The 18,456-nt window shown below is 35.7% G+C and overlaps 2 protein-coding genes across 3 annotated transcripts; one reads left to right on the forward strand and one right to left on the reverse strand.

Annotated features, from left to right (window-relative positions):
- Window positions 1–576: 576 nt before the first annotated feature.
- HCC1 (electron transport SCO1/SenC family protein) lies at window positions 577–4,765 on the forward strand. The gene is made up of 7 exons (XM_059606314.2): window positions 577–797; window positions 965–1,153; window positions 1,276–1,366; window positions 2,347–2,559; window positions 3,696–3,785; window positions 3,900–4,032; window positions 4,319–4,765. Exons 1-7 carry the CDS (start codon window positions 660–662, stop codon window positions 4,425–4,427), a joined length of 963 nt encoding a protein of 320 aa, XP_059462297.2. The 5' UTR covers window positions 577–659; the 3' UTR covers window positions 4,428–4,765.
- Window positions 4,766–5,863: 1,098 nt separating this feature from the next.
- FAC1 (AMP deaminase, putative / myoadenylate deaminase) lies at window positions 5,864–16,090 on the reverse strand. 2 transcript variants are annotated; one of them, XM_059606311.2, is made up of 20 exons: window positions 15,595–16,090; window positions 13,748–13,929; window positions 13,313–13,520; window positions 12,317–12,495; window positions 12,179–12,230; window positions 11,946–12,073; window positions 11,653–11,832; window positions 11,353–11,420; window positions 11,073–11,215; window positions 10,890–10,951; window positions 10,372–10,485; window positions 9,687–9,827; window positions 9,148–9,300; window positions 8,473–8,526; window positions 8,286–8,396; window positions 8,031–8,204; window positions 7,872–7,952; window positions 6,945–7,043; window positions 6,569–6,645; window positions 5,864–6,435 (listed from the first exon to the last, which is right to left on the reverse strand). In XM_059606311.2, exons 1-19 carry the CDS (start codon window positions 15,959–15,961, stop codon window positions 6,577–6,579), a joined length of 2,565 nt encoding a protein of 854 aa, XP_059462294.2. In that variant the 5' UTR covers window positions 15,962–16,090; the 3' UTR covers window positions 5,864–6,435; window positions 6,569–6,576. The 2 variants fall into 2 exon arrangements, with proteins under 2 accessions (XP_059462294.2, XP_059462295.2); XM_059606312.2 differs by having other exon boundaries at window positions 5,864–6,438.
- Between the last annotated feature and the right edge of the window lie 2,366 nt (window positions 16,091–18,456).

The raw sequence follows: 18,456 nt of genomic DNA on the forward strand, positions 1-18,456 counted from the left end.
AGAAAAATCTCATCAAATGTTTTCACTGGTTGTCTTTTAAGACTCGACAGGAGCATGCAAATATTGGCAGAAACTTATAGAGTAGAGGCCTGGGGGAACTTGAGAAACTATTGGCAGTCGGCAAACAAAACCATCCTGTTGCAGTGGATGCATCGGTTAAGAATTTATCTTTAAATCTTTTTTGGGAGAGAAAGTAAGTAAATGATCAACAATTAAGCTTTAATATGAAAGTAAAGTAAATGATCAACAACAAAGATTTAATGTGAGTGAAATAAAATAAAATGTGTATATTTTAACAGATCTTATCCTAATATAACAATGAAATGAAAGTATTGCGAAAGTTTTTCCCATAAAATATATATATATATATATATATATATATATATATATATATATATATATTTGGAATTAAATCGGGTATGAGGTTTTATTTATTTATTTTATTTTTATTTTTATTTTTATTTTTTTTTGGTTTTTCCTCTGTATGTCGCTTTTAGTTCTCCACGTAGGCCTAAGGGCCCAATCTCTCGTGCCCGAAATCCAAATCGGCTCTAAATCCGAATAATCCGACCCGGTAACCGAACGCAAAACCCCTTCAGAAAACCCCTACTCGCGCTCCAGAAGGCTTTTTGGCTTGGAAGATCCTCTTTGCACCATCAATGGCGACCATCATTTCGCGAAACGTGAATCATCTCCGCTACGTCAATCGCTGTCTCAGCCAACTCAGAAGATTGCCGATACCTTCTCCACCGCTCGCCGATACGGCTCCTCTCCGAACACTTCCTATTCTTCAATCGGTTCGTGATTAAGTTGAGAGATTTTCTTTTTTATTTGTTTTTTTCTTTTTTTCTTTTTTCTTTTTTCGTTTCTTCTATATGCTTTTCCTGTAGTTTCAATCCTCTATGCTTTTGTTCTTTTATTTTCAAGTTTACTTGACATTTGAAACTGAGATTAGATATTTCAGGTCGTACCTCTAGGGTTCGGAATTCAGTCTTTAGCAATATATCAGAGATGTCTGTTTGGTACTTCTACTGCCTCTGTTAATCCGGAAAATCAAGCACCAAACAGTTCTGGAGAGGCTAACTCTGGCAATGGAAAACATTCTGGAGGATCACATCAGGGTAATGAATCTGGAAAATCTGTTCGAGGAGGGGTAAGATCTACTGCTCTATACAATGCCTATTTGTTTTTTTCCAGTTAATACGAAAATTCATTAATTCCGTTGGTTTTGCGAATTTTTTGGCCTTTGTGACTTGATCGAATCTCCTTTCGCAGCCTGTTTCATGGTTGAGTTTTCTTTTGCTCATTGCTACGGGCGCAGGATTGATCTTCTACTACGACAAGCAAAAGAAACAACATATTGAAGGTAGATTACTATGGTGAGTAGGATATGTATGTTAGTTGTGACTGTAAAATTATCTCACGAGGGATGGTTACTGGATGGTCTTATTGCGTTGATGCAAGACTTGAGTAACAAACTAATATTTTTGACAATATACTATGGAATTTTTTATTTTTTTATTGGAAAGTTACACGCACTTGATGGGACTTGAACTCAACCTCACCCTTCACCTTGTGTCTAGATGCATGCAAATGGATTGAGTTTATATATATATATATATATATATATATATATGAGCAATGCCCCAGCAGCTCTTGGTTGCATTTTCTGTTGCCAGACTATTTGCTGGTATCAAGATTGTATATTGATCAATTTATTAATGTTATGGTATTTTTTTTGGGTCTTATTTAAAGAAATTCAATAAAAAATAAGAAGAAGATTCTTTTCTACGCTGTATTGGTTTCATTGTTATTTGTTTCCTTGTCCTTGTATGTGGAAGGATAGATAAAATATGAAGAAATTACAAAATTTTCAGGCTGAAGAACATACTCCGGTTATGTAATCTTTGGAGTTGGGATATGAACTTGCTTGCTATTGTGTTGTCGGAACATTTGTGTTGTGATGCACTTTTGCTCAACTTGTTATTTTACATTCTGTGACATTATTGTTTTGCTGATGTTTATTGCTACACTGGTCATAAAATATGTACGTGAACACATCTAGACACCTGATTATTGATCTGATGAATATGGTATATGCCTTAAACATTTCAATGATTCTTTCGCTTTTTATTCTTGTTCATTTTCTATAATGTCTGTTCTATTTACATTAGAGGTTGAAGAAATTTTGTACCACCAAATATTGGTTAAATGCGCTGATTATGCTTCTAGTTCTTCCGATTTTTAATGAATAGCCTATTTTTAAGACTGGTTTCTGGTTTACAGCATCTGTGTCTCCTTGATCCTCTCAAGATATTATTTGGTAACTTTTCTAATTTTCTGCAGAAATTACTAGTGCTTCAGAGGCAGTAAAACAGGGACCATCTGTGGGACAGGCAGCCATCGGGGGCCCATTTAATCTTATCAATCATGATGGGAAGCATGTTACTGAAAAGGACCTTTTAGGAAAATGGACATTGATATATTTTGGCTTCACTCACTGCCCTGACATCTGCCCAGAGGAGCTACAGAAGCTAGTTGCTGCAGTTGATAAAATAAGTAAGTTGCTAATGTTCATTTGTGGGCACTTGGGGGATCTATAGCTGCAAATAAAAAATTGGCACATCAGTAGTATCTGACAGAGCAGCTCGTGTCATGTTTGGCATTATCTTAGTTACTCTCATTCCAAATATAGCACAAGAAAGAACAACTCCTTTAGTTGATTATATTGTTTTGTCATATCTGAAGGTCGTTACAGGGGCATGTTAGATTAGTTATGTTTTAGTGATTGGCAGTATATTTTCCCTGCCTATGAACTTAAATTCCGAATGCTATCACCTGCTCATAGCCCTTTAGAAGCCCTCAGACAGTTTGTCCAATTGATAAAGTTCAGTCCTTTCTTCATAGTGTGGTCCCAGAAAGGATACTCTTTAAGACTTTTTTGATGGCGATCAAGTTTAGAATGGGGTTGACATGAATGTCTTAGTTGTAACAAAATGAAACAAACAACAAATACTCCTTCCAGAAGTTTTGTTTCTGATGTGTGGTATTGTGTCATTAATTTTTGTTTTCCACTGACTAATGCAAGAATGTCAGGGCATGTCTTCTTATGTTGGTATGTCAGAATTGTGTTCAAGCTAGTAATCCAAAAGCTATCCAGATGCCATCAATTTGCTTAATTTAGCGTTCATGTTGTCCTTTATTGGATCTTTGATTTTCTTAATTTTTTTTTTTTTGAGACATGCATTGTTGCGAAGATAGTTATTTCAACAGCCGGTCCGATTGGTGTCTCGATATGTAGCCTAGTTTGATCCAGTCGATGCAATGGACTGTACAAGCATTAGAACTATATGGATATAAAATTAACTTCTTGCAATTTGGGAGAAGTTGAAAGATGTACAATATTAATTAGCGGTACTACTGGTTGACTCGCTTTGGACCAGTCACCCAGAATCTTGACCAGGTCAATATCTGCTCTGGGTTTGATGACTATGGTTGCAAACTCTGTGGTTGTGTAATGGTGCAGTGATGGTAAGGGGGAAGGAAGGTCTTCACTCATTCCATTCATTTATTGCCTGTGGTGAGGTGGACTCACAACAAACAAAGGGGGAAGGCTTGCTTCCTGTAGCCCTATTTTAGTAGACTAGGCTTGGTAATCGTATGGTATCCTAAGTTTCTTCTTTTCATGCTTGCAGAGGAAAAAGCAGGGATTGAAATTGTACCTGTTTTCATCTCTGTTGATCCCGAGAGGGACACTGTTGAGCAAGTAGGCGAATATGTCAAAGGTGCTTCTTAATGTACATTGCTTGCTAGTTTTGACTATATTTTGGTTGATCTTAGTTTTTTTATTTTTTATTTTTGATAGTTTAATTCTGTAATTTACTTTTTCACTGATCCAGAGTTCCATCCAAAGTTAATTGGGCTAACTGGTACCCCAGACGAGATACGGAGTGTTGCTCGTGCATACCGAGTTTATTATATGAAGACAGCAGAGGAAGACTCTGATTATCTTGTCGATCACTCGATAGTCATGTACGTATCAGTTTTTTTATTTGGGTTCCTTGCACCTCAATTTTCCACCTATTGTGTGGTTTATCTGTTATCAACTTCCATCTATAATATCATCATATTACTTGATCTATGATGGTGGCATGTTTCTAATGTTATGTTTTTAATGTCTGTTAATAAATGTTCTTGTTGAACAGTCCTAGTTAATTTCAAATATGATTCTTTCTTCTTCTTTTTTTTTTTTTAAGTAAATATGACAATATTTGAATAGAAGTATTGCAAATATTACAATATTGGGAATCTTGTGCAGGTACTTGATGGGTCCTGATATGAAATTTGTAAAATTCTTTGGGAAAAACAATGATGTTGATTCACTTGCTGATGGCGTGATCAAAGAGATCAAGCAGTACAAGAAATAGAGCATTTATTTTATACTTCTTCCTCTATAAATGCTTTTTGTATGGTCAATTTTGAAGCTTCTCTTCGTACAAACTACTTTGATTGAATTCCTGTAGTATTGCGGGCAATGTAATGTGATTGTTCTCAGGAGGTAATTGTTCTTCCTGGGATTAGAAAATTTTGAGATAGTTGCGAACAAATGAGCCAGACTGTGTTAGATAACAGTTAGTCCTGACAAATTCTGGATGGAGCTCGGGCTAGTTGTTTGAAGTCTGGACCGAGCATGGAACAAGCTTGTTTGAATAAGAAAGAAAACTGTATGGCTTTTAGGCCACAAGTCCTCGCAAATTGAAATGAATAGTATTGATTTAATCATGATTTAAAGTTTTGTGCGTCTAACGGTATCCTATTGGATGATACCACATACTTTAAATTATTTAAAAGACTGCCAACAATGAAAACAGCATAAAATAGGTCCATGAAATTGATATTGGCTCTTTCATTTGAAATTTAGAGGATCTTATTGTTATGGCGTTTACAAAGATTGAAACGTTTAGCTTTGAACATGTTACTATTTTAGTATATAAAAGATGTGCTGAAAAAGTGGGTGTTTGGTAAAAAGCCTTTCTTAAAAATATTTTTTTTGCTCTTAAAAAACAAAAAGATGTGTGGAAAAAAATCGTTATAAAGCTTGAAAATGAGGCTTTTTTAACTAAGCTATTTCAAGCTTTTTCTATAGACAACTCTTATTTTTAAAAGTAATCTCAAATAAGCTCCTATTAATTTTCAACTTACCTGAGTTTAAAGAGTGTTGGTAAAGATATTACAAATTTTAGATATAGTAATTTAAATTTACATGATAAATATTACCTTAAGTAGTAAATAATTAAATTTATCTATTAAATTTTGTTGCTTAATTATTTTCAAGTTCGTAAGTACCAAATTTTGTAATAAAAGCTGTCGCCAGTACTATTCTGAACATTTTGTAATAGTTTAGCCTGGCCTACATGTTTTATCTTTAGACCCAACGGGCTAGGTTGGGCTGATTCTAATAATTAGGCCTGATCAAATTACGGGATCAGGAACTCAGGTGAGCCTTGGCGTTTAAAGTCTGGACCTGGACAAGTCCAGAAGTGATGCCACATGTACAACAAAATGTTTTTTTGTTAAAAAGAGACATCTACACCAAGATTACGAAAAGCTAATCTTCGCTGTGAACTAACCTCTCCACAAAAATCAAATGAAGAAAATCCTTATCCTTCTACCATTGGACCTAACAGAATGCTCCAACTTGCACATAAAGAAACAATAAAAATAAAAGGCTGCACAGGCACAATAGAGCCCACAGACTGCACTACCAACAACTCAGTGGCACGACACGAAGCCAGCACATGAAGATAAAATACCAAAGCAGGTTCAAGGCTGGGTTTCTCTACCAATTCGCAAAATGTATATAGACACTAGAGGACAGTTCATCTTATTTATAACCGACCGCAAAACATCGATTTATTGTTCCGTTCCGTTTCACTCCATGAGATATGAGAAATGACCACATTTATGAAGATATAAGAGCCAAAATTTAATAGGGCAAGAGACTACTTTCCCTTCTTGCCATGGGAAAGCATTACATTGTAGCGTTTTACATATAACTAGCTGCAACGTTCAAAATAAGAAAAACCCTATGATTATCTAGTTCTAGTTATAACCTACGGAGTTACTACAAAATATCACTGCCATTATTTGCTCAGAGGAGAGATGGACACCTTACTGCTATAGGATATATTCCAGAGTGAGAATCTGCCTCAGACAATGGTGCCATTAGATAATATATTATAATTTGTGAATGCGCCATCAGATGGCTCCGTTGTCTTCAGATCACGTTTAACTTCTGTTCGCAAGCTGCTTCAGCCATAGCCAAATTTCAGCTTGCATGCCAGAATTATATATACTCTCTCTTTCATGCAGGATGAGCAAGTGCAAAGTAAGTTCCTTGCCTCCAACAAATAAGCAGAACTCAGATTTCCTTGCCTACTTCAACAAATAAGCAGAACTAGATTAACCAATTGATTTCTATTGAAGAAATTCCAGTAACGACATCGAAATCAATTGAATGGCTTCTTGTAAAATTGTGTGAATTCAAGGATAGATCAGGCAGAGGTACCTTGCACATCACTTTTCCACTTCTTGAGGGATAATGGCCTTGCCCAGATAAACCTGTTGCATCTCCTCTCTCCAGATCTGCGAACATCATAATCACATCATAGTTCTCCTTAAACACCTAGTCTATTTGTTTCAGCAGAAATAAAATAAAGAATATTAATAATATAGGACATATTTGTGATCGTTCTGATTTCATTATGTGATCTTGTGATGTTTACCACATAAGAAAAAGGGAGAGCGGGGGGGACACATAGAGCAGGGGAAAAAGGGAGTGGGTAAGAGCGAGAGAAAGAGAGGGGGGAGAGAGAGTTGAGGCTTCATTATAACCAAATATGCACATCTTAGAGTGGCAGAGCAAAAGGGCATTAAAATCATACCGTGTCACGGAATTCCAAACGAATATGAGGCACATTAGTTCTGTGAATGTCGTTTCCATTCGGTCCTCTCTTGAAGTACTCTTTCCCAATCCAGTGCGACTGAAACAGAAATTCAAATGGATCAGGTACAGTAATAGGCAGGTGACAAAGCATCTGTATGAAATTGAGACGTCATTTGAATATCATGAAAGTTTGTTTCATCTTTTCTCAAGAATTTAAAATAACTAGAACTAAGTTCAGTCAATTTGGTTCAATGATATAACTATCTTACTGATTGATCAGCCATGGATCAGGAAAAGTGCATGCCGTATAGAGGCATCAATCAAAGAATCTCAATACTTGGCAAAAGGGTGACTTGTAAAATGTTTGTTCAGAAAAGCAATAATACGCGATTACAACTTGTAGTTAGAATTGATGGTATTTGGATCAATTGGCAATAGACAAAAGCAAAAAGGTTCCCTACCGAGACACAGCCTAAATGCACTAGAAGCTATGCAGTGGCCGCTTTTGTATAGGTGAATGCTTTATTAAGAGAGCACCTAACACGCATTTCCAATACATGCACACACAGACACGCATGCACTAATAAAGTGTCCACAACAGTAGAACACAAATCAGATGGAAAGAGTTGGGTGAAGGTGACAGCTGTCACAATATCTTTGCAGCAAGGGTAAAGAAGATGTAATAAATTAGTCAGTATATTGGATCATTCAAATGAAGACAGATGACTAATCTTGTGAAGAATATCCTGATCATGCTAAATTTTTGAAATAATGGACTAGAACTCCATGTAGAAGGGGGAACACGATGTCGGTTTCAATAATCGCCAGCCCCTCTTCTTCATTTGTACATAAAAGGGACAGCTACAAATCACCATAGTTTCCTAAATATCAGCACGTCATCAGCCGTCAGGATAAGAGTATGTACCTTCAAGGCATGCGAGAATCCTGATTGGTAGACTGAATTACGGGCAATCTCGCATAGATCACACGAACTGAGCTTCCACACCTGTAACAATGGCCATGAATATATTTCGGCTTCTATGTATGTATGTATGTATTCAAGAGAAACAGAGAGAGAACTCACAGAAGCAGCTATGCTATATTCTTCCACCAAAGGTTCTTTTGTTAAGTGTATTTGCAGAGGATCATCAGTAGAAAGAGAAACATTGAGACCCCGTAGGAAAAACATAGGAAATGGATTCCGATGATAGTCCAAAAATAAGGAATTGTTGCTCAGTGGAGACATAGCCAGACCAATCTGATAACCAACATAAAATGTTAAGATAAACCAATATTGCAACTAATCAAATCATGATATCAATCCCAAAACATATCCTACCTGCGCTAGATAATACAGATATTGAAGTACAGGCGATTTTCTCAAATTGATTCCATGTGCAATATTATGAGCTGTAAGAAAGGTTGCCGCAAGGTGGTCGATATCACCAGCCTGAAAATATTGCCATACATGAGACACCCACACCATCTAACATCTGTATAAAAGCAGAAAAATATTGCATAAATACCTCTCCAGAATGTGGACGGAATTTTATTGTTGTCATGCCCTTTGATTCACGAAGCTGAAAATAGTAACATCTAAGTGGTCAGAAATATTGCACTTGTCACAATTACAAAAACAACACAAAACAACATTGAAAACAAGCTACTTGTTAAATCAGACTCTTTTAAAAAAACATATAAATAGAAAATAAAAAAATAAAAAACCTATTTGTTAAGTTCATTGTCAAGACAACTTTTCCTGCTGCTGTCTACTCTCTGGAAGGAAAGGAATGCTAGAATCTCTAGAAATGAGGGCAAGGATTAAGCTAAGATTCTGGAAGGGCTCAATTGGTGTGTTGAAAAGCTGTTTGCCAACCTCAGTGAAATGCAGAGAAGGAATACAGCTTCCCAATTTTTTCCTTTATTTATTTTATTCTTCTTCTGATGAATGCAGCTTCCCAAGCTATGTGTAGGAGGAAATGCTACTCCAGTAAATTACCATAAAAACATGTCCAAATTTGAATTATTTCAGATTTATAATTCCATTCAGGAAGTTAAATAATGTCAAGAAGGCATACCCAAGTTGCATCATTTTATTTCTTATAAAAAGAAGACAAAAGGAGGGGGTAGGAAAAATAGTTAAGCAACTCTAACGAGTACTCGTAATAAATTATAAGAATGATTGTGGTGGCAGTACACACCTTGTTTAGCGTGTAGAGGTTAGCATAACAGTAATACACATAGTATGAAAATGCCGGATTGAATACATTGGTCCACTGAGCCGGTGTGGGCATGTGTTTTGTGGGGCGTCTTTCAGGCTTACTTTCATCATCCACCAAGTCCAATCCAACAACCTGAACAAGCAAACACGACAAGTCAGACATCTAAGCAGATAAATCTTATACATAGAAGATTAATAAAACAAAAGGACAACCTCAACCTCTTACAGGCGTACTCTGATGGTAAGCCTGCAATCAAGCTCACCTTAAATTATTTGGGCGTGATGCACTTAAAAGAATCTGATGACCATGGTAAACCAAATCCATGACATAGGAAGAGGTTGAAGAAGTTCCATGAAAATCAAGTTTCATGTAAATAAGTTGTGTGTTTGTGAGTAGCCCAGTTTCATAGCAGTTCAATATTTTTTAAAACAAAACTTAGCATCAAGTTAACTGAAAAACCTCTTACAAAAACCTCTTACATGAAAATGAGAAGATTTTATACAGAAGAGTCTGAATACCTGCTTCAAGAAAACATGCAACTGAGGATGTGAATCTGGATCCACAGTAACCTCAAATAGTGGAATAAAGATATTGTCAAGAATGTTCTGAAATGATGTAACAATTCCCATTTCCTTGTACACATTGTACAATCGTGGAAGCTGCAAAGATAAAAGAAATTGCACTCAGGTAACTTAAGATACATTGACCAGATTCAACGATTTTATTCTACAAAAGAAGCAAGTCGAAGACAGTTCCCAAAAATCCTACAATTTTCCAGCATCCTCAATGCGGATGGCATTAAAGAATAAAATAAAAATAAAACAAAAAAATTCAGGTGCAATATAATAGTTATATGATTGCTAAGACTAACAAAAAACCACCACCTATCCTAAAAGTCTAAGTTGGTTGGAAATGTTGAATTTAATCATTTAATTAATATTTAAACACTACATCGCATGTGGGACCAGACAACACGTAAACTATTTAATTGAAATGAGGGTAAGTGACAAACAAGTTTCGAACTCAAGATTTTTCCTCTTAAACTATTTCATATCACCGCTTATCCTAAAAGTTTGAGCCAATAGGAAATGGTGAATATTCATTACCTTTAACGGAGACATTGTCAAAAATGTCTAAAGTTTCCATTTCAGCAATATATAATATAAATTTGTTATTTGATTTAGGTCAGATTCTTGTGAGTACCTGAATCAGCCAAACAACATTCTCACTGTACAATTCATTATTCACTATCCAACTAGCCATTTGATCCCACTCACTTTGCTTCCTACCATATATTGATACTCTGTATTCAGCCATCTGCAGCAACAAAATGAAGCATCAGAAATCAGTAGTGTTAAAATATACATAAATGAAACACAATGGTAGATTGAGCGGGGGACTAAAATATTAGGGGGACATTGCAAAAACGATAGTAGTTAGAGGGGGTAGATGTAGTTAACCCTTCAAAATATTTGCACACCAAACAGTACACAACTCAAACTACCTCCATCTACTTTTTAAAAAGGAAAAAAAAAATGAAGTGAGATTAGAAATAAATTTATGAACTTAGATTGTACTTTCAGTCTTGTTCCATAAGCATTGTATTTTTAGTATTTGCTCCCTCTCAGCTGACAAAGAATCAAGCTAATGACATAAAAGCCAAAGCAGAAAGTTCACTATAAAATAATAACACATAAATGAACAGGAAAACAAGGAAGAACCTGATATTTACTCGCAGCAAGATCAGAAAACACTTGCTTTGTCAGCTCAGCAAGGAAACGACCTATTCAATAAGAGAATACAGACTCTATATAATAACTGACTTATAGTGACAAGGGGATAAGTGGCTTGCAGCAAGAATAGTTCAAGCATGTCTAGTAATTAAGAAAACTAGCTAGATGTACCTTGGATGAGATTATCTTGCTTAAGGAAAATCTCCCTGAGCCTACTTTGACCACAAGGGTTATACTTAAGATTGAACTTATCAAAGCGATGAAAAGTACTCTTGTCTGCATGAACATCCAAAAGGTCAACATTCAGATCATACCTGTTCAAAAAAATGCAAAGAGAGATCACAAACTGTTTCTAAATAAACAAATAACTCGGATCACAACTAATTATAACAAAGAGCACAGACATCTATCCTTTTTTTTTTTTGGTGAAAACACAAGAAGGTTTCATTACCCAGTTAGATCCAAGCTCTCAAATACTTCTTTCAAGGTCAGATATGTCCCATCTCGAAATATCACAACCTTAAAAAAGGAAAACAAATGTCAAGGCTTTGGAGAAATACAATCCATGTTATTTTGCCAAAAAAAAAAAAAAAAACGTTATTAGCATCCATCATTACGTGAACCTGAAGGATTGTATTAAACAGGTGCCATTGCTGGCATGAAAACAATTTAGCCTTAGAAATGGATAAGTGCATTCAATGAAAAAAGTAACCACCAGACTGAAGCATGTGACAACACATCAGTAGAATACCTCATCAGGCTCCTTCCTCAGCTTTGACTTTATAAACCTTAAAAGATGTTTCTGGTTCATGCATGCCGAGTGATGAACATGTGTATCAACTTTCCGGACATTATAGAAGTCACGATGTGGAGCACTTTTCTGAGCAAGAAATTCTCTATCCGCATTAAGCATCAAATGAAGATTGAATTTCTGAAAGGTACACAAATGAGCACAATGTCAAAAACAAAATTATTATTATCATAAGATATAAGACATTATCATGCATCTTAATCACTAATAGTCTTCAAAAGAAAACTATCTACTTGTTCCAGAAGATTCAGCCGATGATGGCATAGAGTTCTAATATTCCCTGCTGCAATAACTCGAAGTATGTGATGCAGGTCAGTGAAAAAGGCTGTCGCATCGGCAACAGGGAAAAGCTCTTCTTTCGCTGCGAAAGAACACGTAAACATGCATAAAGATCCCAGTAGATGAACACAAATTTGTAAATTAAAATAAGCAAAAGAAGTCCAGCAACCAAATCTCTTGGACTTACAATCTTTATTTCCATAGACATGAATGACCCCATCTTGCATCTCAAAGTAATGCTGCATAAATAATAGAACATGTTGTTGTTAAAAATATAGGAGTGTGAGTACAAACCTTAGCATATTGCATATCAAAGTAAACTTACATCAGACTTTCCCTCAGGAATATAAGAGAATGGCTCAAGATTAGGCTTTGGAGTACTGGGATCAGATATAACCTCTTTGTCCCATGGAGCCGCTGCTTCCCTGAAAACATATCTTTTTCGCAATTCAAGGCATTCTTGAAGAACAATATAGGCCTCCACTTCATCGGATGATGGCACCTCTGGTCAAATATACAGATTTAGAAAATAGCAATAATTGAGACTTGATCATGAACGTGCAGATCTTAATATATAATTGGAAACATTGGAAGCAACAAGCTCAAATAATTTATGAAGGAGTAAATACATTGGAAGTGACAAGCTTAAATAACACTAATCCTCCTGAAACCTTTTTTTATTTATTGGTAAGTTACACGCACCAGTAGGACTTAAACCCATGACCTCACCCTCCACCTTGCTACAAAGGAAGTACCATTTGATCTAAAGCTCATTGGCAACTTACCCCCTCAATCTACCACCCAATTTGCAATGTCTCCTCAACATTCCAATTTTGTAATGTACCCTACCAATTTACCACGCAAGTTGGAATGTCTCCCTCCTGTTAGAATTTTTTGTTAAATCCTATAGAGGGGTTATAATGGACATTTCACAAGACCGAAAATGATAAAAATATATTGCTTAAGATTAAAAATAAAAATAAAGGGTATATTTGTATTTTTTAAAAAAAAAATTCATGGGGGTAAAACATTTTACATCACATGTGGGTCACATGATGCGCTTGCAATTTAAGTAACAGAGAATCCCAACATAGGGGCGACATTGCAAATTGAGTGGTAGATTGGTAGGGTACATTGCAAAAATTGAACATTAGGGGCATTGCAAATTGGATGCTATAGATTGAGGGGGTAAGTTCAGTTTTCCCAATAAACTAATATAAGTACTTCCAAAAACAATTGACACTATATATCTTAAGTAGTTCAAGCAAATAATGTACATTAAATAAAGATGAATTAAATAAAGATGACAGGCAACCAGTACCAGTAGGGGCTATTTTAAGTCGGGCAAAAGTTTCTTGTTCTGGCTCTTTCCTGAGAATATCAGCTGCAATTGGGTCAGGTTGAACACCATGTAGGTCACCAGACACGCTATGGGATCGAATCATACTGGAGGCAGCAATAGGCATCTGCTCACCACTGGCCTTAATGTGGTCTGGTAAATTCTCATATAGGGTTTTACTCTCTGGCCCCTGCACCAAGAAAGGTAGAAAAGCAACCCTTCAGCTTCTCAACGAAGTTTTCATTCACAAGAGAAACAAATTCTTTGAAGAATGACCAAGACATGCAGTATGTGAAATTGCCACATTATTTCAGAGAGGGAAGAAAATTGGAGTTTGCTTGCAGTGAGATAAAAAAAAAAAATTAAAAATTAAAAAAAAAAAAAAAAAGTGCTCTTATAAGTGCATAATAAACTTACAGCATTTCCATTCGTATGCAGATACGTTATATCTAGTTTAGCATTGTCAGTCATGTTATCTTCATCATCAGATCCTTCTACACTCTCAAAGGCACTGGCACTTGCAACAGGAGACTTGGGAGAAGTTGGTCTGAGAAGAGAACTACTTCTCTTAGTTGAACTTGCAAGCCCAGAAGATTTCCCTGACAAAAAAGAAATATGTTCCTAATCAGCAAAAGAGGAAGGCATCAAATCTCACCACCACCACACTCCCCCCCTCCCCCCCCCCCCCCCCCCAAAAAAAAAAAAAAGTGAGAGAGAAGATAATCCAGATGACACAAGGCACATTTAAACATTCTGTTACTTTCCTAGGACTGGAGGAGTTGGTGTTACTAAATACCAGTGGAGGCTGTGGAGCTAAAGCTGATGCCATTACTAAAAGCAGGCAAGGAATGGATTCCTCGTTATGCATCTTTAGACCATAATATAGTTAATCGATTAAGAAAAGGAAAAGGTCTCCCAATTCTGATTCCTTAAGTGACCAATAATGTTCTTGGTCTGCTAATTAAGCCATTTCTTTGGATTCCAAGCTAGGAAAACTTGGTGGTAGATGCTTTGAGAAAGACAACAGATCCTACCCACGAGAACTTTGTGATGGACAATATTCCACTTGGCATTAGTTTCTTTTAAACTATGTTGTTGTCTTTTTTTTCCTTCAGTTGAGGATTTTCCTTCCATCCTGTAATTTCTTCCCTCTTATGATAAGAAGAAGATCTCATATTTTTAACAAAAAGGAAAAGAAAAAATTGCAAGCTGATGGAATTTACAGTTACTTTAGTAGTGGGCAGGCTGTTAGTTGACCAAAAATCAGGTGTGTAGTTCACAAATAGACAACTGTCTACTCAAAAAGGAGAATATGAACCCTATAAATTGAGATACTCAAAAATGGCCAAGAAGTGAATAACCCAGGAAAATATGTAATATTGCTATGAATATAAGTGGTGAGCATATGTTAATCAATCATTGTAAAATGCCAACTGCAAAGTCCCATATGACACAACACATGAAAGATTACATAGAGAGAGTTTTGGCGTCCTAAAATATGGGAAAGCAAGGGCGTTTGGTTAGATGGAACTAGAAGAGACAACGGGGCATTGCATTATTTCATATCCTATCACTAAAAAAGGCTAGGAATACAAACAATGTTTTTGTGCTCCAGAATATGTAGAGTGATACCTCTAACCACATGGTGAAACCAAGTTTTTCCTCACTACTTCACTTTATACATTGTAAGGCATTTTACACCAACCATACCACCGAAAATTTTCAATAAAAATGGCAAACTAGGAATGAACGTGTAAACCGTTTGTTATGAACCACCAGCCAGGGATCCCAATCATCCTGTACCCCAGCTAAACTCCAATTGCCCTATCCCAATTTTCCATAAGCACAGGCACTATACTATAATGCACAATTATATAATAATACAACTCTTCCATTAACTGCTATGCTTCTTAAAATTAAATAATAAAATATAGCAAATTCACGATGCGCTTCTTCATGAAAACTACTCCCCATCACATATACAACATCAATCCAAAATAAATTCATCAAATATAACTATTCCAATCCATACTACCATAAATTAACATTTAAAAAAAAATCCAATATAATGCAGATAAGAGTCTTGATCCTATCCATAATTAAATGTACAAAAAAGGCGCTAATACTCCTCAAATTCGTTTATCCAATACGAAACACTACTATCATTTCAATTATTAAAAGCATCACAAACGATTTTGAATTTTGCAAAGCCAAAGTTCATGATCATCAATCACTCTCCGGGTGAGTAATCCGACAAGCCATACCTTCCGGGAGCGTGTGCAGCCTCGGCAACCCGACCGGAATCCCATCCACGTTGAGGGGACCGTTGCTGCGCCGCTCCTCGACACCGCCGTCGACTCCTCCGGCGATCTTAGTGACATCCGGAAGCGAAGCGGAGCTGCGCCTGTAGTATCCGCTCCCCTTCCGGCGCGTGTGGTGCCCACGCCGCTTCTTCTGGTGCTGCGGCGAGTCGAGGTCCGAGTTATCCTCCCTCTCCCTGTCCCTCTCCACCGTCTTCGCGAACTCCAGCAACTGCGTTAGGGTTTTCCGGTGCATATAATACGCCGAAACGGCCACCACCGAGGCTCCCACCAGAGCCGCCACCGCCAAATGTAGCGCGTACGCGTCCATCAAACCCTCACTTCCTTCCTCCTACACACTCTTACGAGCGTAAACACCGTTTCCGTTGAGAAAGATAGAGGCAAAACAAAGAGAGAAAACCCTACCAAGCAGCTCAGCTGAGGAGAGAACAGAGAGAACCTCCGTTTTCTTTTCTATTCGTAGCGAGCCTCGCTTCAGTATTTATAGCCCGAGAAAGCGACGAGCACATTTTCTCTCTCCCTCAGTTATTTTTTATTTATTTTGGGAGTGATTTCCTACTTTCTACTTTTCACTCTACTTTTGGACTCTTCAAGTGCTTGCTTCGTATTATCGCCGCTTTCGCCATTTTGTTTGTTGATAGTGGGAGTACGATTTTGGTGCTTAATTATTTGATTTCTTTAGGTATGGGGCTTTTTGGGGTTTTAATTAATTAATTGAGGGAGGTGGGGCTGTCGTTTAGTGGAGTGGACCAGGGCTCTGAAGGAGGGTGTGGGATTGGGAGGTGGAAATGGTGTTCGTGTTATTTGAGTTGTGGAGTGCGTGTCGTTTTCGTTATCCATGCGCATATACATGTACGCCAGATATCAGATATGCCAGGTAGTTGCTCATACACGTGTTAAAAGGAGGAATATTATTGCGTAAAATCATTTATGAATTAGCATTTTTACTTACCCTTAATCAAGCTTTTTTGGATTAATTTTTTCAAATACAGTTATTAAATTAAATTGATGTTTTTAAAGTACCTTATTTTTAAATACATTTTCAACAAAATGTAGATCTGCTAATCCTATATGTTAGAAGACTAATTTACATCCACAAAAGAGAAAAAAGGATAAGCAAGGAATCCTGCTGGTGGGTACCCATACAACTTAATTCTGATGCTTAAGTTTAAAACGTTACAATTGAACAAACCTTAGAGTGAGCTTCATTGTATAAAAACCATGTCACGAACATCCGAGGATGAAATTATTGATTGGATTGTGTGATGCTCCTCTAATGGATTATGGATGTATCCTGTGGGGTCCTATCTTTTTGTGTTTTTTGTTTTTTTGTTAATTAATTTGCGATTATGATATGAGTAATGTTAGGAACTCTCTTTTTATCCTCTTAAAGTTAAGAGAAATGCTAAAGGCACAACTTTTTTGCTCAACAAAAGTCCAACTTTTACCTTTTATTTTTTTTCTAAAAAAAACAAAATGAAAAATTGAAAAAATGTCTGAAGCAACCCTATCTATTTTTGGCCTTTCTTTTATTTAGTATTTTTTTAAAAATGAAAAATAGTATTTTTCTTCATAATAATGACATTTTCTTAAAAAAAAATGACATTATTATGAAAAAAATACCATTTTCCATTTTTTAAAAAATACCAAATAAAAGAAAGACAAAAAATAGATAGGGTTGCTTTAAACATTTTTTCCATTTTTTATTTTATTTTATTTTTAAAAAATAAATAAGACAAAAGTTAGACTTTTGTTGGGCAAAAAAGTTAGGTCCCTATCATTCCTCGTTAAGTTAATATAGCTTTTAAAATCACCATTAACTTTTAGATGAATCATACTTGAATTTTAATCTAATGATAATTTTAAAAGTCACATCAATTTTAAGAAGATAAAAATATGATTTCTAACATTATTCTTACGATATATATCAAGGTTTTTTGGATCTTATCCTTTCCTTTTTCATCCAGTAACAGTCTAAAAGATCTAAAATGTTACTGTTAATTGTTTTCTGAGCTAATATTATATCAAAGTCGTGGTGTAGAGTGTTTGTGTTATATTGTCATCTTAGTCAATATTTGGCTTAGAAAAAAAAAAAAAAAAAATTCTTTGTCTTAATATTTGAACAAGTCTAAAGACAAGATACGATAGCGATGAGAGATTTCATGGATAAGTTTGAGCGAAAATCTTTCTCCTTTTTTTTTTCATTAGGAAATGGAGGATTTGAAACTTCAAATACTTTTTATTTTCCTATATATGATTATATGAACAACTTCATTTTGTGTAGAGTACTTGTGTTATATTGTCATATTAGTCAATATATGGCTTAGAAAAAAAAAAAAAAAAAAAAAAAAAAAAAAAACTGTCTTAATATTTGAACAAGAAGATAGTCAAGATACGATAGCGATGAGATTTCGTGGATAAGTTTGAGCGAAAATCCTTCTCATTTTTTTTTTTTTTTTCCTTAGGAAATGGAGGATTTGAAACTTCAAATACTTTTTATTTTCCTGGATATGATTAAAACCATGTTTGGATTAAAATTCATTAAGATTCATCATAAATTCAGTGATAGTTTTAAAAGTCACTTAATTATGGGTGTAGGGAAATGAAAGTGTGAGTAGCATTACTCATTACACTATGAGTAATGCTAAATGAAAATGGGATCAACGAATCATATGTTCGCTTTCTGATTGTAAGTATATTAATCATGTTAAATCATCACTTGCTCTAAAAATTTAAGCGAATAAAAAAAAAATTGATTTAATCATTTAATTAATATTCTAACACTCCCTTAATAAGTGAATGTAC

The sequence above is a fragment of the Corylus avellana genome, chromosome 10, assembly GCF_965113065.1.
Source record: "Corylus avellana chromosome 10, dhCorAvel1.hap1.2, whole genome shotgun sequence".
In the NCBI taxonomy this organism is placed as follows: Eukaryota; Viridiplantae; Streptophyta; class Magnoliopsida; order Fagales; family Betulaceae; genus Corylus; species Corylus avellana.

What these genes read in the sequence shown, in the direction of transcription:
- HCC1 (XM_059606314.2), top strand. Translation starts at nt 660, where the DNA reads ATGGCGACCATCATTTCGCGAAACGTGAATCATCTCCGCTACGTCAAT. An exon ending in TGCTGCAGTTGATAAAATAA is followed by an intron (nt 2,560 to 3,695) that starts GTAAGTTGCTAA and finishes TCATGCTTGCAG; the next exon opens with AGGAAAAAGCAGGGATTGAA. An exon ending in GTCGATCACTCGATAGTCAT is followed by an intron (nt 4,033 to 4,318) that starts GTACGTATCAGT and finishes AATCTTGTGCAG; the next exon opens with GTACTTGATGGGTCCTGATA.
- FAC1 (XM_059606311.2), bottom strand. Translation starts at nt 15,961, where the DNA reads ATGGACGCGTACGCGCTACATTTGGCGGTGGCGGCTCTGGTGGGAGCC. An exon ending in TTGCTGCGAGTAAATATCAG is followed by an intron (nt 10,486 to 10,889) that starts GTTCTTCCTTGT and finishes TTGTTGCTGCAG; the next exon opens with ATGGCTGAATACAGAGTATC. An exon ending in ATGTTGTTTGGCTGATTCAG is followed by an intron (nt 9,828 to 10,371) that starts GTACTCACAAGA and finishes TTATCTTTGCAG; the next exon opens with CTTCCACGATTGTACAATGT.